Source organism: Ambystoma mexicanum, chromosome 8 (genome assembly GCF_040938575.1).
Source record: "Ambystoma mexicanum isolate Mex_15411 chromosome 8, UKY_AmexF1_1, whole genome shotgun sequence".
NCBI classification, from domain to species: domain Eukaryota; kingdom Metazoa; phylum Chordata; class Amphibia; order Caudata; family Ambystomatidae; genus Ambystoma; species Ambystoma mexicanum.
In genome coordinates, this window is record NC_090929.1 from 584,186,622 (window position 1) to 584,206,683 (window position 20,062).

Here is a 20,062-nt window from a genome sequence, read left to right on the forward strand (position 1 = left end):
AGCCACAAAGTCTGGGTTTCCATGTATGACCATAGAGCTCCCCTCAATTGCACTCAAACCCACCAAATCTCTTCTATCTGCACTTTTGAATGTTTCTTTAGAATGTACATGAAAGCCATTGCTGCTGAGGCTAGACAGGGATTCAAACTGATTACAAGTTGCTATGCCTTAAGGATAAAGGCTATCCTGTTGGCTTAGAGCTATCAGCAGAATTTGACAGTGTGGATAACTACAGTATTCTTGCTCATCACCCTAAACAGGTAATGGGGATCGAAGAGGCAGCAGTGTCCTGGATTCACTCCTTTCAAATAGAGTGGGACCAGTATGTTGCAATAGGTAGTTATCTTGCTCCTCTTTCTTCTCCTTTGGCCTGCAGGGTGCTTCCGGGATCCGCATTGTCCCCACTTCTTTCTAATATCAACATGGTCCCTCTGGCCTAGTTGTTCCCTAGACACTTGAAAGGCAGTGGGTCTGACTCACACAGCAGTTTTCAATGGGAGAATCCCGTTGAAAAATACAGTGTCAATCAGGCTCATCATCTGCTTTACTTTTAGGCTGTTTTTTTTTTCAAATTCAAAGGGATTGTGCATTTGTATTATTAACGGCATTTGAAAAGGCATGGACCTTTCTCAAAGGCATTTGGAGCGCTGTAAAACTCATATAAACAAGTATAGCCATCATAAAAGAGTTGCATAATAAAAGAACGAAATCTGTGAAAAAAGAGGCGTGACCATTTCCTTACGAAACAAAAGGAGGGTAGGTGCAAGACGCAAATGCACCAAAAGTGCAATGTAAGATCTGTGGAACAATACACAAAAGAGCCGGTTAGCAGTAACCGTCTTGCCTAATGGAATTTCTAGGCTACTAACAGGCGTACTTCGTGCTTCACCCAGGGGAATCGGCTTGATGGAGAGACGAGAGAGGTGTTTGATTCGCCTTGGAAGCAGTATAACACATGTTAAAGGGTACACAGGAGTCAAGGGACAGCCAATGAAGAGAAGATAATACTGGAGAAATATGGTCACATTTTCAGGCACCGACTACCAGGCGACCCGCAGTGTGTAATCTTGAAGGCAGAGTCAAAGTGTGCATTTTGGAACCCCCTTAAGAAGGGCATAGCACCCATCAACGTGAGATCGTTGATGGTGTCTGATATTTAGCATCAGATTTGATCTATTTACAGGTTTTAGGATAACTTAGTCTTTTTATGGCTCTGATATAGCTATGCTATGGTGTTTTATTTGTTTTACGTAGAAAAGGTGCAGTAAAGCTGTAATGTGCCATTGGTGAACTTAGTAAATGACAAAAACAAGACCAAAAATATGCTGACACATCTCGCTAGTTGTCACCACACTGTCAATATAGGGAACAAGCAGAAACAGCTTCAATTAAACCGCGCTAAGGCCATAGATCTGCGGTTTGGAAGCGGCTGAATGAAAGTTCTCCCACGACCACACTTCTTCTGGACAGTTCCCTTCTCCCTATTTAACCAGAGCCCCCTCTAGGCCTGTGCCAAAACCACACAAACACCTTCTGAACTAGGGCCGCGGCAGGCAGGGACCAGCACTCCTACAGCTCCTTCCCCCGGTACTCCGGGCCACAGCAACATAGTGCAGCACACCTCAGCTGTTGTAAAATTGTGGGCCATAGTCAGCAGTAATTGACCTTAAAATAATAAACCTCGCCTGAAAAAGGCGGTCACGAGGACAAGCAGCAGGGATCCATGCACACACCTCGCGCCAAACCCTGAAAACTCTCCTGGGACTCTGGAAGCACCGGCCCACTTACAGCAGGACCTTGTTGGGGAGGCCGACGGTCGCCGGAGCAGGTCCAGGTTGCATGCATAGCACCGAGCAGTGGACACTCAGTGCTGGTGCGGCCAGTATATACGCATGGTTCGTTTCCCTCAATGCAAGTGTTATGGGGTTGGGTAAGGCCTGGCCCCAAGTTGCATGCACTTGTGGTGACACATACACCAGACTCAGTTGGCAGGTTTGGAACTGGCACACGTGAAAACGTGCGCCCCTTTTATTAACACTTCTCACCTGATGTGTCACCTGTTGCTGCACACGTGACATGGCACGAGCCTTGGGAGGGACTCAAACATAACACAAACTACACACAACAAAACCACATTTCTGTGCACCTCAAAATCACAGCTGCATGGTAACTCCGTCATACTGGACCCTCCTTAAGCACACTTCAGAATCATAGAAGTCATAAACAGAGATTTCGTTCACACGTATTAAATGCAAATTTGTCTTAATTAATGAGTGGTAAGCACACCTTGTGCCACCAGATTCACTGGGTGCCTCTGGACTAGAGGCAGACACAGAGGATGTTCCCATTGAAAATGGTTTGCAAATCAGTTCCATATTATTTAACTGTTGAAAATAGATGTGTGTGCATACAAAACATCATGTCACATAGACTATACATTGTAGAGTGAACCCTGCTTCATTGCGTTTTGGACCAGGCCAATAATGGCCCACCAGCCTGATCCAATTAAGCCAAAGTACAGACCAATTCCCCCATTGATGGCGTTAATGCTATTAGCACACTGGGCCTCCATCCAGGGTGCTAATCTCCTTGTTTTCTTTGGGGAAATTGGCATCATGACGATCGCACATGCTAGTGCCCTATTTCCCTAAAAGAAACTTCCAACAAAGATGGCAGAAACAAAAATAGTAAAGGAAAATGTTCTGGGCGGAGTATGGCCGAGAAACAGAGCTGCCAGCCAGAGGCATGCAGGTAAGTGGAGAGGCGGAACATAGGGGGTGGTTTAGGATTCTGGCATGGGGGGGACTGCAGGGAGAGGAGAGGATCCGGCCCAGTGCTCTGGCTAAAAAAGAAAAATGGCAGACCCGCAGAGAAGGCCTAGATAGCTGAGGGAGAATGTGAGTGGTTACTGCAAGATTCTGCCTGAGTACTTGGCCACTGGATTGGCCAGTGAGTCTCCCATGGTTGCAAACAGAACATTGAGACTGCTTCATAGGCACAAATGATATTTTCAGTCAGGGCTTAGAAATAGTGCTGAAATTGCCAAATGTAATGTGTGAGGAGCTCATCCAGTCCTGTACCTTTGTGTTCTATTCTGTGACTTGTGTTTCTGCATTTGTAATGAGATAAATACTGGACTGTGTGGGCTCCTTTTGCAGGATGAGGGACTATTAGAGAGATATGATCATTGATAAGGATGGCACGTATCCATTTTATTTCTTAAAATCTAACTATTCACAGCTTTTGCTCCCTCTTGCCACCATGTCTGTGTTCCTTTATTGATCACTTACTTTCAGTGAGATGAACTCATAAACAACTTTCTACAACAGTTACATGTGGAAAATATCGACCTCTTGATGTGTTCCAAGTCAGATTTCAGGAGCTCATGTAGGCCTTGTTTGGCTTTTTCAGGCTGCAGAAGGCCCCTATGAACTCAGCATATAAACAGGTTAGAGTGAGGCTTGAGCCAAGTTTCAAGCTGCCAACCTATACTAAGGTAGGTGAAATGAGCCCCTGGGTTTTTCTCTTGTGGGTCGCTCTTGCTCTGAGCCAAAATTATGAATCTACCCATACATTTTAACACCCTAGTCCCAAACCAGCCCCTACCCTCATCTGCCAATTCCTTGTCAGACACGGTGCAAAATCTATTGAGGGAGAGGACAAAGGTTCCATAGAGAGAGAGAGAGTGGGGGGTGGGCAGGTAACACTGGTGAAAAGTGAAATGAGAGCTATCTGATGATGCCAGTGGTACGAGTGTGACGAGGAGACCATGGTATTTTACCTTGTTATACCTTTTCAAGCCTTGCTAAGATCTGTAATGTTGTGTTGACTTTAAAGCCTGTTCATGCCTTCCTACGCCATGTTATGTTTTAATTGGTTGCTCCTGTCACTAAACTGCACAACATACTACTTTCCACCTTATACTCCACCCATCGGCTAGCCACTCACACACGCCACAGGACACCAGCTGGTGCCTTTCTCCGCTGCACAGATCCACCCTCAATCAGCACACTAGACCTCTCCCACTAGCTTGTCCCACACAGCCCTCCGGCAACCCTCAACCCATCCTCGCTCACGGAACAGACTTCAATAGTCACAATCTGTGCACAATACCTACAGCTGGGGCTCCCTTCTGGATACACATACCCCAAGTGCCCTAACACCACACAGAACCCTGCTCCTTCCGGTTGCATATTTCATTACAACAACAAAGCAATCTTGCACTCCTCTTCTGCTTCTAATAACCTAACCAAACCAAACCCATATGCTACAGGTACAAAAGAGTGCACCATACGAAACCCAACGAAATAACATGTAGGATTGTACTTTGCCATTATTAATGCAGGAATAGAAATTCTAGCATTCAAAGCATAAAGACAGAAGAGGATGAACGACTCATATCTGACGTGGGCCCCCTTCAGAGAACTGAAAATATTGATGCAAAACCATTGATGTAAGAAAGGACTAGTGTCTTTCCACAAATCTCGTGCTGTCTTGGTAGGATTGTTTGCTTTCTGGTCCTGGCAGTTTTCTTTATTGAATATGAATGCATGGCGACATTCCCAGGGCAATTTAATAGCGCTGCTTAATTTGAGGTCCAAAATATTGATTTTGGGGTAGTATGCATATCCAGCCTTAACTTTATATTGTTTAGGCTTAAAGTTGTTTGTTCATTTTTCTCTGCCACTGACCTGTGTTCCTGCACAGCTGTTACATGTTCAAGATTCTAGTCTTGTTATTGTGTTTAGTCAACAGATGCCCATGGTCCCAGGTTAGAAGGATCCTAGGTCCTGTATATATGTAGGAGGGAGTTCGGGTAGTGAAGAGAGACAGAACGAGAGAGAGACGGCTGGAGCGGGGTAACTGTACAGAGGTGAACGGGGGCCTCGTAATAACGGACTGTAAAATAAAGGAGTGAAGCATGACTTGTGGTCTTCTGGTACTAATAATACACTGATGATCCCTAATACGGGTGAAACCAGGCATGTAGTCATCCTGGCAGCCTTGCAAAATGTCTGTCTTGGGTTGATTAAGCTATGTATAAAATAGCACTGCCCTCTTAGACAAAGACGATTTCCTGGAGAAAATGTTTGCATTCGGGCTAATGTGCATACCCACAATACCTTGCTGTTGTGGCTCAGAACTGGAGTGTGACTCAGCTCAAATGGATTTTCCTACTTTCAAATTTCAGGTAAAAGGTTTTTGTTCAAACCTTTTTAAACCCACCATAACTTTCTTGGTGTTTTATATATATATCAGGGAGTTAAGGTGAGTCGGACTCCGATAGGTACCACTTAAAATTATATTGTTAATAACTTTTGATTTGAGTAACAGATTAGACTGAACATTTGAAGGTGATTAGGGACTCGCAGCCCCCGCCCCCCAGACTGCACATTTTCGTAAAGATGCATTAAAAAATAAGACAATTATTAAGAAGACAACAACATGTTTTGCCAAAGTTGTGGCCTACTTCTCATTCATTTTCCCCATAGACAAAGAAGGTACATTTTTGCCTGAGTGCACAGCCTAAACCACTGGACGGATTTGGACCGGGTCCGAAACAACTTGGGCACAAAGCATTAACTTGCGATCCATGCTTGGTTTGGGGTTATTCCATGCCGTAGGTATTTAAATATTTGATGGGGAAGGAGGTGCCCCTTTCTCCAAAATAGATAGCCATATTTAGGGATTTACCCAAAACTGGGTGTTTTTACAACTGAAACAACCGTTATCTTGTTTTTCTCTTGTTGCGGGAAATATTCAAGGTTATAGCCGAGGATATGGGAAAATGAAATACAGGAAAAAGCCATTTGCAGGTCAAAAACATGCTAATGCCATTAGGCTAGAGGTGGGGGGAGGAAAGGTGGCTAGAGGGAACTAAGTGAAATTATGGAGTTGGAGGGCATCTAGAGACTGAGTTTGCAATGCAAAGCTGTCTGTAGCCTCGGCTGTAGCCACAAATAGCCAGCATCTCAAAGCAAACTGCGTCACAGACACAGCGTGTTTTGTGGGGGGAAAGGGAGGTGAGGAGGCCATCTGGAGAGTGGAGGTAGCTGGCACAGATGAGAGGGGCACTTGGTGAGGCTTGCCATCTAGGTCTCCCATCCATGCAGTAACGAGCACAGACCCTACTTAGCTTCAAAATGAGGAAGCGGCCCGCCCCCTCAGGCCATTTCACCCGATAAATAAACCCAACTTACAAGACCACTTAGAGAAACGGCTGGCCCTTTCCTTGCTTTGAAGCTAAGCAGGGTCAGTCCCACTTTGAAGCTAAACATTGTCATTCCTGGTTACTGTATGGATTGGTGACCGAATGGGCATCCAAATTATAATTATTTTAAACCGTGCTACTGTCAGTCCCTGAAAGTTTTGCACTGAGAGACAATTTTTTTACCTTTTGCTGAATTACATTCTGGTGTTTGTGTTCTTCCAGTCAAGGTGGGGGGAATAATGCCACATTTGTAAAGTTTCTGTTTAACATAGTTCCAATAAGAATTTATATGTTTGAATGACACTATGGAATGTATGCTTTTCAAGTTATCTTTATAAAGCAGAGTATTGTTGAAAGCCAGACATGAGGGCGATGAGGGGAAATTATGTGAGTTTGTAATCATGCACACTGATTGTGGCTGCTTTTCAGGTCACAAGTAAAGGACACATGTCGGTGAAGAGCATAACTTTTTTTTCAGATGGTGATGCAACACATGTTCATTTTTCGGTTGGCAAGCTTGCTTTACTATTGGCTACCAGGATTTTTCTCAGGTTGTCATGTTCCCAGTGCAGACCCTTACCCACAAGGTCACAAGCACTTGTTTCGTATTGGGATTTTGTTCACCAGGGAATATTTCACGGCAGAATACTGGGTTTAAAATGTAAGCACTGTTTATACTTTCCCAGTATATTTATTGCAACATTTCCTCTCTCAGTTCATATTTCTGGTGTTCATTACTTTTTTTTAAAGGCCATGCTATTTTGTCTTGTGCCCTTTCTTCTAAGGGGAAGGTCAAATGAACTACATTTGTATATTTCACTCTAGGATATATGTTCACTTATTGTGCATATGCTCATGGGTGCCAGCTTTTCATTTTCGCTATGGATGCAGAAGGTACCTGGGCATATGTTGTTCTTGCAGCCAATAATTTTTTTCTCCTTTCCGTACTGCTTAAATGTGGTTAGTTGGGGTTGTACGATGTATCACAACGGTCCACAAGAGACTGGCCATTAAACAAGGGGCTTTGAACACGCTGCTTAACCAAAGTGTGTGGTTGATGGCCAATCATTTCATCTCACTGCACATTGCCTAAAAACATTGTGAGTTCTCAAAGCCTGCAATCTTTGTACATAACAATACCACTGTCAAAACAGGACAAAATCAGTTTGTGATTGATGAACGTCTTTGAACGATGGGTTGCAAGTATTTTAAATTATAGAGTGGCCCTGGTTTGGTAGTGTTCGGCTGTGGCCAAAGGCCATGGCTAGTAGTCTGCTAGCATTTTAAGGTGAACAGTGGGCACGGCCAAAGACCTTGCCCACTGTCCATAGCTGAAGACCATGCTAGTGGTCTGGAAGCATTCTAAAAATCTATGGAATAACAAAACCCTTGAAATTCAAGGAAAAACCATTAATTTCAGGGACGTTAAGGTGAGAACTTAATGCAACAAAAACCCTGAAATTCAGCTAAAGCCACCTTAACTTCGCACCCCCTGTTGCGCAGCCTATGACCACATCGATGACATCACAGATCACATCACTGATGACATCACTAATTACATGTTGTATGAGAACACGGATGACATTATTAATCACATCACTGATCCCATCACTGGTGACAACACTAATTACATTGTATATAACTGATTACATCAATAATGGAATTAGACATAACATCATTTATAAGTTAGCTCATGAAAACTGTGATTACCTTAATAACAATTTGGGCCGTGAACTTGGCCATGACAAAGGTTGGGGTCACTGGGCAGCACCAAAGGCCATAGCTAGTGGTCGGTTAGTGTTCAAAAATACCAATGTGCATGGTTAAAAGGCATGCTTAGTAGCCCATCACTGTTTTAAACTATACAGTGGGCAATGTTGAAACCTGTAGTCAGTGGCCATGGCTAAATGCCATAGCTAGTGCCCATAATATGCTAGAATATACAGTTGGCACAGCCAAAGGGCCATGGCCACTGGCTAGTATTGTGTTGAAGACCATGGCTAGTGGCTGGTTATTCTATATAATATACACTGGGCACGGCCAAAGTCCATTGCTAGTGGCTGGTTAGTGTTGTATAATACACAGTGGGCACACCCAAAGTTTTAATATTTTAAAATATACAGTGAACATGGCCAAAAGATGTACAAAGTGCTCAAAGTCAAAGGCCATGGCTAGTGGCCTATTTATATGTCAGAATATATAGTGGGCACAGCCAAAGATTGTGGCCACTGGCCAGTACTGTGCTAAAGTCCATGGTTAGTGCCTGATCATTGTATAGAATATACAGTGAACACGGTTGAAAGCTATACCACTGGTAAAGGCCAAAATATATCATCATTTAGCATTTTATCTGTTTATCTGTTAGCATTTTACAATAATCAGTGCACATGATTGAAGGTTGTGACCACTGTCCATAATTGAAGGCCTAGACTACCACCCATTCATGTGTTAAAATACATTGGCCTGGCACACTGACCATGGCTGAAGGCCATTCTTAATGCCAGTCACTGTTGTAACGTAATTAGTGATGTCATCAGTGATGTGATCTGTGATGTCATCATTGTGGTCATAGGCTGTGCAACAGGGGTCGTGAAGTTAAGGTGGCTTTAGCTGAATTTTAGGGGGTTTGTTGCGTTACATTCTCACCTTGACGTCCCTGCAAATAAAGTTTTTTACTTAAATATATATATATATATTTCGAAACTAGGCGTACAGACCACTCACCCCAATATACCACTCATCTCCCTTGCCATTCCCCACAATCTCTTGTTAGAATTTCTGGAGCTGTGTACCTATGGCCACTATCTTTAGTTGGTGAAGTTTGGTTTGGGTAATGCAGGTCAGCATTTATCCTGCAGAATTTAGTTAAAAACACACGGTTAATGAAAAGATTAATAAATGTTATTGTAATTTCATCATCATCATATTACTATATTGCGGCCTAGGTAGACCATAAAAGACACATACAACCATATTAGGAAAAAACATAAAACTGGCCAAGATATACAAAAAAAGAAAGAATCAAATAAAACAATCCACATAAGGTACAGTTGACAGAATTCAGTTAATTAAACAAGGTGCAAATGAATAAGAAACATATTAGTTCCTGAAAAAGGGTACGTGCCCCTGACCACTGTCATTTAGACATCAAAAAACTCAAAAAAATGAATTACATAGTTTAAAATAAAATAAAAACTATTTTAAGTAGGATTTCAATATACATTACATTGTGTATGCTCAAGATAAAACCTTACAACAGCTCCATTAACTTAAGACTTATTTACGCATATCAGCGATTGCTACGCTAGGACAATTTGGAAATGATTAAAAAGCTGCGGGCCTTAACCTTCTCCTCTATGCCTGCAGCACATAATGTTCCATGCAGCGGGTGACCAGTTGGTTTTTGCCCGCCAGGCACAGCTGGAGGGAGTCACCAACCCTTCTAATAGAATGTTGATTAAAAAGGGGTTTCACATACTTTCTTCTTATGTCCAGATATCTGGAGCAAAAAAAGATAAAAATGTAGCACACTTTCATCGAAATTCTGACAATGCAGGCAATCAGAGGAGCAGTTTGGATTCCATTTGTTTCTTAAGCCTGCAAGAGGGAGTGAACCCATTCGAGGTTTCATATACAGTGCTCACATGAGTTTGGGTTGCATTGCATCCAAGTACTGCTCAAAGCCGTGAGATCTCTTCAAAAGTGAATAGCTGTTGAGACTATTAGAATCGGCCTGTTTTTCCAATATTTCCCTTTCCCATTTTATGGCATGTGCCGCTTTTAGCTTCACTTTGAAATGGATGAGAATGGATTCGGGATTGTGCCAAAAATGTTCCCACCCCCAGTTAATTCATTATTTGATAACCATGAACCATGCAATATTCAAACCACCAGCCTGGGATAATAAGTACCTGATCACCTCTCTGTATTTACCAAGGTTGGGCTTTTTCCCCACGTGGGCCCAAAGGTACACAGGTTTTTGCGGCAGATATACTCAGTACTTAGCTATCCACGAAGACTGGGATATTAAATGCGTTTGAAGGTAGCCCTTAGGTAGATTTTAGAAATGTTTGCTCTGCAACCTGCAGTTTGCCGATGTTACTCATACCCCAGAGCTCAGCTCCGTATAATGCAGCCTGCATAGCTTGGCCCTTATAAACCTTAATTGAAACACCCCACGGCCCGTACTATGTTTCTGCTCAAATCTGGAGATTGCATCACAATGTCTAGTTAAATTAAGGGCGGCACAGTTGATTTGATCATCCCAGGTGCAGTTGCCTTTCACCCTAACCCCTAAGTAATCATACCAAACAACTTGGTCAATGGGCCCATCTTTCAGAGTAATTGCAAGTCTAGGGATTTTCTTCCATCTGTTTCTACTAAAGACCAATGATCGTTTTTTGAGTGTTTATGGCAAGACTGCCTCACAAAACTCTTCAAAAATATTGAATTGGTGTCTAAGGCCCATTGGGGTTAATGAGACCAGAATTGCATAATCAGCGAACAAGAGAATTGAAATGTTCTCATCCGCCAAAGTTGGGGTGTCCATTGGCCCAGATGACAATTTGTCAATCAGCCTGTTCATGAATAACAGAATAAGCTGGGGGCCAAAACTTAACCCTGCCTTACACCAATTTCTGACATTTACCCTGCAGGGAATGCCTAATCGTGGCACCATTGCCAGTTTACAGTAGCTGGACTGCTCTCAGGATGGATGACGGCATCCCCAGCTCTGTTAGTACCAACCAAAGTTTGGCTCGGGGAACACTGTCGAAAGCTTTTCTTAGGTCGACAAAGTTGGCATATGTGTTCATACTCCTTAGTGTGATGTATTTCTCAGTGATTACATGCAACCGGAAGCATTTGTCCATAATGCTTATACTTTGCCAAAACCCAGTCTGCAAATGGCTTAGGACCCCCGCCCTCTGTGATCCACACCTCTAAGTGTGCCAGAAACACCTTGTCACCAACATCAAGAAGGGAGATGGGTCTATAGTTAGCAGGAGAAGCCCTTTCCCCCTTCTTGAATATGGGCACAAGGGCGGCCTGGGTCCATTAGGGTGGCACCACGCCTTCTGCTAGTGCCTTATCAAATAGTTTCAGAAAATATGGACCCCAAAGATCAATCTCGTTGTTGAACATATCAATTGGCACCATATCAGTTTTGCAACTTTTGTGCGTCCCTCACTTCATTCAGGGTGAACAAGACGTGAATCTCATCTATATGGGATGTGCTCCTCAAATTGTTCTTCCCACAGTTGCTAAAAACAATTCTAGATTCCTTGTACAGGTTTTCAAAGTAGGCGATCCACGCTGCTCCTTGGATGCTATCCTGTACCAGCTTTTACTCTCTAGATTTCCACCCCATTGCACTCCCAGAAGCATTTTGAATCATTTGAGTTGGAAGCCATTTGGAGGGCATCCCATAGGTGCTCTGAACATTCTGTTTTCTTGATTTTTAAGAATTTGTAATACCTTGTTCTAGCAAAGCGGCTGCTCCCCACCACCCCCCCCGGACACCTTCAGCATGGTAAATTAAGACCAATTTGGCATGACTGCATTCTCTGTCATACCAAGGGGCATTTCGTATTGCTGTTGATTGGGCAGCAGATCAAGGCTTACTAAAACAGCTTCCTACCATAGTGAATAGGGCCTCGTGCACGCTCGCATTTCTTTACTATCCTCCTGATTGCACATGGAGAATACCTCATGGAATGGAAGAATGTCCGAATAAATATCAGGTTGCTTGGGTCCTGAGTCAGACGCTTCCCACCTTACAGTATGTCTTGGTTCACCCCTTAACTCGATCGGTACCGTGTTCATCTTGTTGATAACCAGTGCCATGGCAACAAGTGAGCCCATGACAATTATCACAGTCGAATCATGATCGCTTTTTCTGATCTCATTACCACCCTGAAATCACACACCAAGTTCCGAATTTCTAGGTTCAAGAACAATGTAGCCAATCAAGCTAGACTTATTATGGATGCTAAAGGTTGTTCTAGCAGTGTGATCTCTATTATATCTGCCATTGCATGCCCTGAGGCCCAGCAACAATAAGACACTGGCTACTACTTTGCTGTGTTTATATTTCTGCTTAGGCCATTCAGCAGCAAGATCACCTATACCCTAGAGCACATCCTCTTCATCGTTACACCCATTCATAATCTCAAGAGGTTCAAACTGGAGGTGGAAATCTTCCATTATAATGATCTTCATCAATCCCTTTTGTTTCTCCCCCTGATGGTTACGAGTTAATGAGCAAAACATTAGTCCCATCCACACACCTTAGTTGAAGTGCATGTGATTGTAATGTATGCCTCTGTTCCAATTACTTATTATTGTTTTTAAGATTTCTAGAGTGCACAGATATAATCATTGATTTATTGAACCCTGTGCCTAACAGATAGACGTACTGAAGTTGAAATCACGTTTAATTCAAGAGAATGCATGCACACATTTTGAAATGTAATTCTACTTTACGCACCGAAAATCATATGCGGCTAGTGTACGTCATCTAAATGCATTATACATACATGTATTACCAAATATTAAAAGGAGGGAGTGAAATATAGTAAAATTTCTCTGAATCTCTTTTCTCTCCCACCTTTATGCAGTCTAACAGTGGACCAAAGGTTTGCAAAAACATGAACACTAGAGACAGCAGTCTGTTTGCTGTTACAGCAGAAGGTGGGTTGCTAATTTCGGATAGATAGTCGCTTGAATGGGTATTTGTGAATTATGCTGCTTCTTTATCAAATAAGTATGATTTAAAAACAAAATGTAAATGACAGTACCTCTTTCTTTTTTCTTTTTGCTTTTGAAGTCTTGGCCTCTTTCAGTTTTTTGGATTTCTTTTTCTTCTGTGCAATCACCTGCTCATCCGGGAAAAATTCCTCAAGTCCTTCAAGGCCACAATCTTCCTCATCTGTAGAACCAAAGACAAACGAATGGCATTTCAATGCACATGACAGCGTGTCTGGTGCCATTCAGAGCATAAGTAGCTCAGGAATCCAATGGGTTGCCACTAGAAATCTGAAAACTCAGTGCTGTGCTGGAAAGTACTGCAAGTAAAAGGACTTTGCCCTGGTCTTCTATTGCTTTCATCTTTATATAAACACACAATATTTTAAATAACCAGTCTTCACAACACCAAAACTCTGGTAGTTAAATCCATGCATGGTGCTACCAGATATCAATATCTACTGATAACCAGACCATTGTGTAGCTAATGCCAGTATTTAGCCCACTCTGAAGCACTCCCACATGTATTGTTCAATAGTTGGAAAACAGGCACAAAGAGATAAAGCGATTTGCCAAAGATCACACAATAGGCCTCATTCTCAAAGATTTAAATTGAGCAAACGTAGAGATGCGCGTGCCCATAACAGCAACGTGACTTATATATATGCATATGCACACCAGGGCAAAAAGTGCCTTTCTGCTACTACAATTCCTAAAACGAGAGCACACATGGCAGTGCCTGGAGCGTCTTTTCGATGGCCATTTGCAAATGCAGTGCTCACAAATGTCCTTAAGAGCATCTTAAAGATGTTCCTCCAGCTCCAGATTTGCTCCTGTTTCAGGGGTGAGATAGTAGGTGCAGATCTGAGATAGTCACAGTGCAAATCTTTGAGAGAATCACTCTTGATGTGCCTTCACCCACTTTGCAACACATATTCCGAATATAAATGTACTTATTGGACAGTGGATCAACAATGTGTCTAACATGGAGCAGGTACGAGGTGAAATTAGGTATAGATGATACCGAAATGTGTGGCCCATCTTATGGGGCAGGTGTTTCCCATGGCTAGAACAATGAGCTTATACATTACATTACCCATTACCAATATTTTTACTATAGGCCCTCATTACGAGTCTGCGGTGGGTTACCGGCAGACTCGCCTTACCGTTTCCACCACCCGATACCCCTTTAATACCAGGATATTCCAGGCGGCAGCGGAACGGTAAGTTCCCATTCCTGCGAATTCCCATAGCACCTCAATCAGCATTTGCCAGCCTTTATTTCCTCTGCCTCCTCTTCTATACTTCACTACAGACGTTTAGTGATAACTTTCACGTTTTCCTACAAGAATACTTGCTCACCAATGTGCTTCTTCGCTTTTGTATAATTATTTGGAGATTTTGATATTCTGTATAAACTGTAAAGGTATTTAAGGAATTAGAGCTCAGGTATAATTGCTTTTTTTCGGTTAAATATAGATGCATATGTTCCTGTACATGGATGGATTTACCTTGCTGTTTCCTTCAGGCTGTAATAAAGACATTCCCACAAAGGCATTTAGCAAATTTATTTAAGTACCAGGTCTCTCTTGTTTTCCCTGTGAATAAGGCCTCCAGACACGTTTCCATGAAGATCTGAATTCTGGGGCAGCATTTGCACCAGTTTTTTATGCAGCTATATGAACTGCTGATGACCCAACCTTACATCTTAAACAATTTACCCTGGTGCAGTAATTAGCCAAGAAATATGGAGGTTACATTCCCGACCAATTACATTTAACACTTTGCTCCAGGGTGTGGGGTACAGTGCCTCACTGTGGTAATCCCTCTCAATAATCTTTGGGTTTCTCACAGATACAAGGATGCACTAAAAAGGAGGTTTCAGGTTACACTTTATTTATTTATTTATTTATTTATTCGGATTTATTTAAAGCGCACATCAGCCCGGGGGCATCGTGGCGCTGTTACATGAATACATACATAGTCTGGTTAGAATGGAAGGAAGATGGTTACAAAGCAATTTTCATTACAGGAAGCATTGCGTGTCGAACACTTTTCATATCAGATGTGTGCGAGCTGAAGTGGGTGAAGGGAAGGTGGAGTTAGCTGAATAGCGTGGTTTTGAGGGATTTGCGAAAGAGATGCAGAGATGGTTCTGCTCACTGGCCTTTTAGTTTCAGCAATTAGAAAACCATAGCGCACAAAGGCACCTAAGCTATGCCGTTGGTCTCAGGCTAATACAATTTCACCAAAAACATACAAAGTTTGGGAAATCAACACATTTATGCACCAGCTTGTGTGCTCGTGTGAGACGCACTGTTACATTTTAGAGGTTGCTTAACCTAAGTTGATTTGGCTCTATAGGACATCTGTTGTGTAGAATCAGGTATATGGGGCAGACTCATTAACATAAAGCATTCTGCCCTTAATTAGTTGTGTTGAGTCTGGACTCCGACCATACTTTGCTCAAAGCATAAGCTCCATAGAGTTCCTTTGTAATTTATAACCCTTACACTAAGATGAGATCTACTAAAGAAGAACCCTGATTCAATCCTATCAAGAGTGTATGTTACACGAAAAAGCGTAGCAGGCTGACAATACATTGGAATTCATTAGTCCGACCAGAGGAACCCTCTCTACATGCTTGTTATCCTCCTTTTATTCAGTCTGCTCTTGACTGGGTCACACTTGGCGTCCATGCTTCGCAGTCCCTGCAATAAATGATTCCAGAGTTCACTGTGTGGAAATATTGAAAGGTATGCCTGGGCAGGAAATGCCATCACACTTCAAGGGTCAACTTGAGCACAACGTACACCCATCATGCATACAAAGACGTCTTGTTATTATCTACTGGTTTTAAAAACTGCCTCATGTAAAAAGTCCAATCTTCTCCCAACATTTTAGGATTCATCGTCTTTTCTGCCATTGGGATCTATGGATGGATTAATTGGACGCACCTGCACTCAAGCTACCACAAAACATTACTTTCCCTTTGTGTTTGGCACCTACACCCTTTTTCCTCATCCCCCTATCTTTCCCCGGCTCCTTTTTCCTCCACACTCTAAGGTCAGAGTACCTCTTCTAGGGGCAAAATACATATACCAAATTCCCAACAAGCCCAAGCAGTCTGAGGGCCCTATTCTCAACTTGGCGCAGTGCTGCGGCTAAACAGCACGATTCACTGCGCTAAAAGAGCACTCCCAGGCTCCACTACTATTCTCAAGTGGGCATGGGCGTCCTCATAGAACACAACAGTGATATGTGAGGATTGCACCTGTTTTTAGTTCTAACGGGCACAATCCAATCTCAGCAGCATTTTTGTAAAATAACGACATATTCGTTATTTTACAAAAATGCTGCCGAGAACACAGATGAACACGTTCCTATACAGCAAAGTGAGCAGCTTCAACATTGCAGGATGTTGAAGCTGCTTACTTTGGTGTATAGGAAAGTGTTCATATACACCTATATGGTGTATATGAACACTTTCATTGAAAGTGAACAGCTGCTTGCTTTGGTGTAAATGAAAGTGTTCATATACACCCGTGGTGTGTATATGAACACTTTCACTTAAAGTGAGCAGCTTCAACGTTGTATGATGCAATGTTGAAGCTGCTCGCTTTGGTGTACATGAAAGTGTTCATATACACCCGTGCGGTGTATATGAACACTTTCATGTACTCCAAAGCGAGCAGCTTCAATGTTGCGTCCTACAAAGTTGAAGCTGCTTGCTTTGGTGTACATGAAAGTGTTCATATACAACACACGGTTGTATATGATCATATTCATATACACCAAACAAGGCTTCTTGTGGCACTCCTCCAGTTTAACGGCACCAAAACGGTACCGTATATGTGTGCTAGTTTAACGCACATATTAAACTGGCGGAGTGCCACAAGAATAGGCTTCCAAAAAGCCAGTTTACGAATGTGGTGGTTGCTAGGTTGGGTTGCAACCCATCCCAGCAACTGCCACATGTATTCCGAAAGTGGCGCATTCCTTCCGACTTCGGAGGAATGCGCCACCTTCAGAATAGGTCTTAAGTACCGAAAAGGTTGTTAAGCCTTTTAACATCCTTTTCGTTACTTAACACCTAGATGAGAATAGGGCCCTGAGGCTAAGATGGTGCTTTGGCTTAGTACAAAAGCTTTATAACATAATGTATGTTCTATGACAAAAGTCAATTGTTTTGTTAAGATTCAAGCAGAACCCTCCTGACTTTGGTTTTTCGAGTGTCAGCGAAAGCATAAAATAGATCAGACAAATAGATTTATCTTAGTCCCAATGGCGAAGACGGGCTAAAAAATGGTGGTGCAATTGCCAGTGGTTTAGATTCATTCGAAACCTTCCACCCATCACTTTTGTGGTCAGTTTGTTTCTCCTTGTGAGAGAGGGTATGCCCAGACGTGGGTCCCTTGCTCGCTGCGCCACAGGGAACCAGGCTGCACCTCACTGAGGAGGTCCAACAAGGCCCAAACATGTCTGGGGTTGCTTGGTTTTCTGTGCAGAGGGGACCTGGCCTAGCAGTTCGGGCTGGGCTGCTACCTTCGGTGGCGGCAGCTGCTGACTGATTTGCATATGGCTGGTCCCCTTTTGCAATGGCGCAGACGGGCTAAAAAACGGTGGTGTGGAAGGTTGGCCCAGAGCAATTGCCAGTGGTTTAGATTCATTCGAAACCTTCCACCCATCACTTTTGTGGTCAGTTTGTTTCTCCTTGTGAGAGAGGGTATGCCCAGACGTGGGTCCCTTGCTCGCTGCGCCACAGGGAACCAGGCTGCACCTCACTGAGGAGGTCCAACAAGGCCGAAACATGTCTGGGGTTGCTTGGTTTTCTGTGCAGAGGGGACCTGGCCTAGCAGTTCGGGCTGGGCTGCTACCTTCGGTGGCGGCAGCTGCTGAGTGATTTGCATATGGCTGGTCCCCTTTTGCAATGGCGCAGACGGGCTAAAAATCGGTGGTGTGGAAGGTTGACCCAGAGCAATTGCCAGTGGTTTAGATTCATTCGAAACCTTCCACCCATCACTTTTGTGGTCAGTTTGTTTCTCCTTGTGAGAGAGGGTATGCCCAGACGTGGGTCCCTTGCTCGCTGCGCCACAGGGAACCAGGTTGCACCTCAATGAGGAGGTCCAACAAGGCCGAAAAATGTCTGGGGTTGCTTGGTTTTCTGTGCAGAGGGGACCTGGCCTAGCAGTTCGGGCTGGGCTGCTACCTTCGGTGGCGGCAGCTGCTGACTGATTTGCATATGGCTGGTCCCCTTTTGCAATGGCGCAGACGGGCTAAAAAACAGTGGTGTGGAAGGTTGGCCCAGAGCAATTGCCAGTGGTTTAGATTCATTCGAAACCTTCCACCCATCACTTTTGTGGTCAGTTTGTTTCTCCTTGTGAGAGAGGGTATGCCCAGACGTGGGTCCCTTGCTCGCTGCGCCACAGGGAACCAGGCTGCACCTCACTGAGGAGGTCCAACAAGGCCGAAACATGTCTGGGGTTGCTTGGTTTTCTGTGCAGAGGGGACCTGGCCTAGCAGTTCGGGCTGGGCTGCTACCTTCGGTGGCGGCAGCTGCTGACTGATTTGCATATGGCTGGTCCCCTTTTGCAATGGCGCAGACGGGCTAAAAAACGGTGGTGTGGAAGGTTGGCCCAGAGCAATTGCCAGTGGTTTAGATTCATTCGAAACCTTCCACCCATCACTTTTGTGGTCAGTTAGTCCCAATCTGGGCATAAGAAGTGGAGGGCGAACTCTGGGATCACATTCATGTAAGTGTTGAGAAAGTGGTATCTGCAACACTATAGAAAACTTTGAATTATTAGCTTCTATTTTTTGCGATATTTCTGTGTTTTTCACTACTTAGACATTTCATAAAGGGCATGACACAAGGATTTCCTGTGCACTATGGTCATGCCACTGTACCATGCCCCTTTCTCAGTACTTTTGTATCTAAGTAGAATGTGTTACAGGTGTCAGACTTTAGAATATATGGAAAAAAGTGCTGCTAGTCATATGTTATAAGGATATTGTAATTCACTGAGGACGTCCACGACCATCCTTAGAGGGATAAGGCTATAGGCTGGGTTAAGTACCTCTGAGGCAACTGCAGTAACCTCATACAGAGGTAGTTGTGTGTATTTAAATGTCTTGATTCATTTTTGGTGTATTGCCAATTCTTCTGGATGTCAATATCACAATTTTAACAAGAAATAAACGTTTTTGAATGGGATTTAGTTAATTTTTCCTCCTATATAAAATCATATATTTTGTTACAGTGTTTGTAGCAATTTCATATGTCGTTCTGTGTGTGTCTATTGTTTCATTTTGAGGAGACTACTTAGTGCTTATTTTGCAGAGGCTCTTTTACAAATGTGTATTTTTCATTTTAAATAAATAAAACCAGGTATGGACACTTGAAGGGTGTAGGTATTTTTTTTTAGTCTTGCTTTCATGCTGCAAAGTTTTTGTGGCAGCACAAGAGAAATCAGCAATCTGTGTGGGTAACAAAACGTTTACATGTTTTAACTGCCATGTTCCTCCAGCTTTCGAGGGGGATATGTTGCAGTCAACAAATTAGCAGAAGGGGACTGTTCACAGTTTCATCATCACACCAGAGCACTTGGTTGGAGGCCAAGTGAAGAAAGGCAGTCCTAAATCCAGTGCCCATTGATAGTTACAGTTTGTTTACAGGGATTGAAGGCACAACCGCCATTAGGAAATGTAATTGAATTAGTTGGCACCTTGAGACAGCAGGTTTAGGGTGATTACATTGAATCTATTTGGTTGTTGGAGAATTGCTTGAATTCTTTTTTTTTGTACAGGTTTATTTTACCACTTATATATGCAGGAGGAGCCCCCCGCAGCCCATCCGTAACCCTCCCTTCAATAATTATTTTCACAAACCCACCACCCCCACATATATACAGCAAAATTCATCAAAAAATCTGCAACAAATTCTCCTGCGACCAAATAGGCTGTGCAGTAAACTGTCAATCCTGACACAGCATATTAGAATGTATGCCTCATTTTATGTGTAGCTGGAATATTCCAATCTTCAAGGCATTATATAGTTGTTAGAGCATCCACTGGTGCAAAGGATGAGCCCAATTCATGAAAGTTTGC

The 20,062-nt window shown here is 43.2% G+C and overlaps 1 protein-coding gene across 7 annotated transcripts in view; it reads right to left on the reverse strand.

The window, feature by feature from the left end:
• Positions 1–20,062, reverse strand: part of CHD5 (chromodomain helicase DNA binding protein 5) — a 2,731,226-nt gene that overhangs the window by 2,597,899 nt on the left and 113,265 nt on the right. For all 7 annotated transcript variants that reach the window (XM_069610277.1, XM_069610279.1, XM_069610280.1 and 4 more), the window contains one exon: positions 13,009–13,139. In XM_069610277.1, the coding sequence (XP_069466378.1) occupies positions 13,009–13,139 (131 nt within the window). The remainder of the gene's footprint in view (positions 1–13,008; positions 13,140–20,062) is intronic.